We start from the raw sequence: 4606 nt of genomic DNA, 5'->3' as shown, positions 1-4606 counted from the left end.
TCATCTGGCCCCTTGTCAGCCTGACACCGAGCCTCTCTGAGCCAGGAGCCCTCCCCCACGACACAGGGCCCCCAGAGCGCAGCGACCTCACAGGGACAAGGGCAGCTCTAGCCTCCACCCTCTTGGACAGCTCAGTGGGTCTGAGTGGCTGCTGTCCCATTTCTGGGACTCGAACCCTGGTCGCTCTGATGACACTCTCAAGCCTTTTCTGCTACACGGCCCTGGAAGTGGTGCCAGAAAAACCCAGCCCAGCTCAGGAGAGATGCGAGCCCCAGGCCTCGGTCCGCAGGCTCCTGGGGTGGCGTGCGGCAGTGGGACGGCTCGGCCCTCTGGGGGCTGTTCGGACCCGCCTGTCCCCTGCCTGATGCCACGCACCTCAGGTGCACTGAGTGCCTTCGAGGGTCTGGCCCCTGGGGCGCGATACGCATCTCGGTTCTGCCTCCAGATTGCAGGAGAAGGGAGCAAACCCGTGTGCCTGGTGGGGGACTGTCCGAGCAGTCCTTGTGGGGATGCCAGGGCAGTGAGGACTGTGTCCGCAGAATCGAGGTGAGCAGACGCGGCCAAGGCCCTTAGGTTTACGGCTGGGCCTCAACCCAAGAGCGAGGTGCCAAGTGGAAGCGGGGAAGCCAACTGCGCGTGTCCGCCTCTCGGGGAAGCTCTGGAGGCACAGCGGGACTCAGTGCCGACACACGACCTCTGGGGCTGGGAGGGGCCCCGCGGCGGACCTTCTGCCCTTTCTGGGTCTTTTCGGACAGTTTCCAGTTCATAGCAAAATTAAGCGGAAAGCACATCCCAGCTCCCCCACAGTCAGCAGCCCCACCAGAGTGGTGTGTTTGCTACAACTGGAGAAACCTACTCGGATGTGCCCCAGTCGCCAGAGGCCACAGGTCACGCGTGAGTTCCCGCGTGGCGGTGTCCATCCCGTGGGTCTGGACAAACGTGCAGTGACTCGGGTTCACTGTGACACCACCACACAGAGACTTTCTCCCGCCCTGAACACCCTCTGGGCTCCCCCCTGCACCCCTGCCGCCCCCCGCCCACCACCGGAGCCCTGTCTCCGCAGCCTCGCCCCCGCAGGACGTGGCGTGGCTGGAGCCGGACCGCGTGCAGGCTTTGCAGAAGCGCCGCTTTCTCTTGGCAGTGTTCACTTAAGGGTCCTCCGCATCTTTTCCAGACTCGGCAGTTCATTTTTTGCAGCTCTGAGTAACAGTCCACAGTCGGGACGGACCAGGGCTCGTGCACCTACTGAAGGGCAGCTTGGGGCTTTCTGGTTTGGGCAACTGTGAATCGTGGGTTTCTGTGCAGAGGGGAGTTTCTGACTCATTCAGGTAAATTCCAAGCAGGGTGACTGCTGGGTCATGTGACTCTCTGGCTTCTAAACCATGTGACGATAGGACCCACGCAAAATATAAACATAAGGAACTTTCCTGGTGGTGCAATGGATAAGAATCCGTCTGCTCATGTAGGAGACACAGGTTCGATCCCTAGTCCTGGAAGATGCCATGTGCTGCTGAGCAGCGAAGCCCGTGCACCCCAACTACTGAGTCCAGGCTCTAGAGCCCGTGAGCCGCAACTGCGGAGGCCCATGTGCCTACAGCCCGTGAGCGGCCACAGCGAGGCCACCACGATGAGGAGCCCATGCACTGCAGCCAGAGCACGCCCACGCAGAGCAGCAAAGACCCAGCACAGCCAGAACCGAAACGCGTGAAAAAGTAAACCTGTGTACACACACACATACTTACAAAAAGAAATTCAAAGACAAATATCAGTAAAAGCAAAACACTGCTTGCCAGGTGTCCAGGCCCCCCTCCCTGCCTCTCCCTGGACTCCCAGAGCCACTGGCTGCTGGTCCTGCTGGGCAGCTGAGCGATTCCAGAGAAAAGGCATGTCCAGTGTGTGTGCTGGGGTGGGGGCACCCTCCCCTAAGACGAACGAGCTGGGCATGCGCTTCATGCAGAAGCGCTGGCCTGGCCTTGGAACTCCTGCCTCCTCCGACTCTCACTTGCTGCGTGACCTCGGGTGGGCCCCCCCTCCTCTGAACCTTCGAAGCTCAAGGAAGGTGGGGCAGAAACCCTGGGGTCCCTGGCTTGAAGACAAGAGGTCATCAGTGGGAAGGGCCCAGGCTCCTGAGACAGAGCCAAGCAGCTTGCTCTCCTGGTTCTGGGGTGCTCGGCTCCCACCCTGGGAACTAGGGAGACACAGCCACTCCTCGCCGTCGTCCTGGGATGGCGGAGCAAACAGGTGCACGAACTGCGAGGTCACGGATGTGAGGGTGGCAGGCCGGCAGGTGTGTGTCCCGGCAGCCCTGTTTTCCTTGAGCCTCCGCCCTCTGGGCTCGTTTCACACACAGCAGAGGCCCCAGTCCCATGGCTGAGGCGCTAAACCAGAGGAGGAACCGGAGCCCCTGAAGCTCCTGGGTCACCAGGAGCACGCAGCTCACAGCCAGCTTTCCCATGGGCAACAGGGCCACGGGGCCACCGTGGAGGCCAGACCGGAGGCTAGGGAGGGGCATGCTCAGAGGCCCCGGGAGCACCCGGCCTGTGGTCCCTCCGCCCTCTGGCCCTGCAACGGGCCTGGGCCCAAACCCTGCAGTCGTTCTGAGACCAGGCCTCACATCGCCCTCGGGACGGGCCACCCCCACCCTGCGCTGGCGAGGCCAGGGCGGCTCACCGCGGAGGTTCTTGACGAAGTCCTCCAGCTTCATCTTGCGCTCGGGCTTGACGTTGGGGCTGTACATGTCGGTGTTGAGCAGGATGATGGCGAAGGCCAGGATGAAGATGGTGTCGGGGTTCCGGAACTGCCGCACCACCCCGGGGTTGCAGATACAGTACCGCTGGCTGGGGTGGGGCGGGGTGGACTTCAGCCAGGGCAGGAGGCTAGCCCACCCCTCGCCCCCCAGTGGTCCCAAACACCCGAGGCTGGTCACTCGTCTCAGAGCCTCTGTGTCTGCATCGGGTACATGGCGAGGACTCCCAACTAGCAGAGCTGGCCCTGACCATCTGCCCATCTGCTTGCCATGGGAGTCAAGTCCCCTCTGCCCCCCAGCTGGATGGCGGCTGTTCGGGCCCCCTCAGAGTGCTGGCTGCTGGGAGGCTGTGCCCTAAAGGCATGGTGTACCCTCTGCCCCGCCAGAGTGGGGATGGACCCGCCCCGGGGCCCTCAGGTGACAGGAGCCTAGGGCTGCAGTTCAGAGGGCGGCCCAGCTCCGGCTGGTTTCAGCCCCTGCTGCTTCGGTGCCTTTGCTGTGGCAGCTGAACTAACAGCCTCACTAACACACGGCCTCCAATACGCCCACACGCCTTCCCAAAGCCCCCTCCACTGGCGCCCTTGTGGAGGGCTGGGTGGTTGGGGCAGGGATGGAGAAGAGGAATCAAGAGGAGCATGGCAATTTGAGCTCGCAGGCTGCAGCCATCAGAGCTTAGACAACGTGGGCTTCAATTTTCTCTTCCCTGTCAAGAGCTGCCCTTTCCAGGAAGCCCTCCTGGATGGAAGTGTCTGAATGCTCCCCTCCCAGGGCCTGGGGTCTCTTCTTCTGCGGCCCCACCACCCATGCAGAGACCAGGGGGCTGGGTCTCCCACACCCAGCATGGGGCCCGGAGCCCCTACATGCAGTGTGCACAGTCCCAGCGTGCAGGAGGGCTGCAGGGACAGCTAGCCTCGATCACAGGCTCTCTGGGGTGCCAGGCGCTGGGCTAAACGCGCCCACACATCCCGAGTGGTTTACCTGCCCAACCACCCCAGGGTAGGTGCTGTCATCATCCCCCTCTGCCGGTGAGGACTGAAGCACAGAGAGGTTAAGTAACCAGCACAAGGTCACACAGCCAGTATGGGGCATGTGTATCAGAACCAGGCTCTCTGTGTCTCTGAGAGTCTGCCCTGCAACGATGCTGATGGATTCGGGAGCCAGTATCCGAGGCCCCAGCTCCAGCACTGGGCCGCACGGTGCCTGGCACCCAGAAGGGGCCCCCTGCCCCTGAAGGGGGATTCTGCCCTCGGGGCCCCGGCCTCTGAGTGGGGCCCCTTCCCCGCCGGCCCGGCCCGCACCTGAAGGCCTCGATCAGCCGCTCCACCTTCTGCGCCTCTCCCTGCACCCGGATGTGTGCCTGGAACTTCCTCAGGGCCTCGTCCAGCTCCATGGCGGAGAAGTCCATCTCGTCCACCACGCAGCTGGAATGAGAGCCCGTGGCGGGTCAGCGACCCTGCCCCCTCCTGCTGGGGGCCAAGGGCTCGGAGCAGGGAGGCCCGGAGGGAGGCTCTCCTAGGCATTTCCGAGGGGCGTCCAGAGGGGCGGTGCCATTCCCACCCGCTGACCCGCAAGGAGGGCAGAGATGGGGAGGCCGCGGGGGGCAGGGGACTCTGGCCACGGCCCTGCCCCAGCCTGACTGGGACCTGAGTAGAGAAACTGGGTCTGCACCAGGGACCCTCGAGCGACCACCCAGGGGGGCTGCAGAGGTCCCAGTGTCCACTCCCAGGGACCCCGTCCACTGGGGTGATGCTCCGAGCACTCTCAGCCATCGGGGCAAGGGGCAGGTGGGGCCCCACAGGGAAGTCTGCTGACCAGTATTCGAGGAGGATGCCTGGGGGCAGGGGAGGGGGTCTCCCTGCT

The 4606-nt window shown here is 63.6% G+C and overlaps 1 protein-coding gene across 1 annotated transcript in view; it reads right to left on the bottom strand.

Moving 5' to 3' along the window:
• IQSEC1 (IQ motif and Sec7 domain 1) overlaps window positions 1–4606 on the bottom strand; it is a 51862-nt gene that overhangs the window by 14315 nt on the left and 32941 nt on the right. The window contains 2 exon segments of the mRNA XM_010862530.1: window positions 2671–2837; window positions 4045–4167. Of these exon segments, the coding sequence (XP_010860832.1) occupies window positions 2671–2837; window positions 4045–4167 (290 nt within the window).

This window comes from Bison bison, unplaced genomic scaffold, assembly GCF_000754665.1.
Source record: "Bison bison bison isolate TAMUID 2011002044 unplaced genomic scaffold, Bison_UMD1.0 scf7180017864482, whole genome shotgun sequence".
Classification (NCBI taxonomy): Eukaryota; Metazoa; Chordata; class Mammalia; order Artiodactyla; family Bovidae; genus Bison; species Bison bison.
The sequence above is the reverse complement of the archived record's forward strand: the minus strand, read 5'-3'. Positions and strand labels throughout refer to the sequence as shown.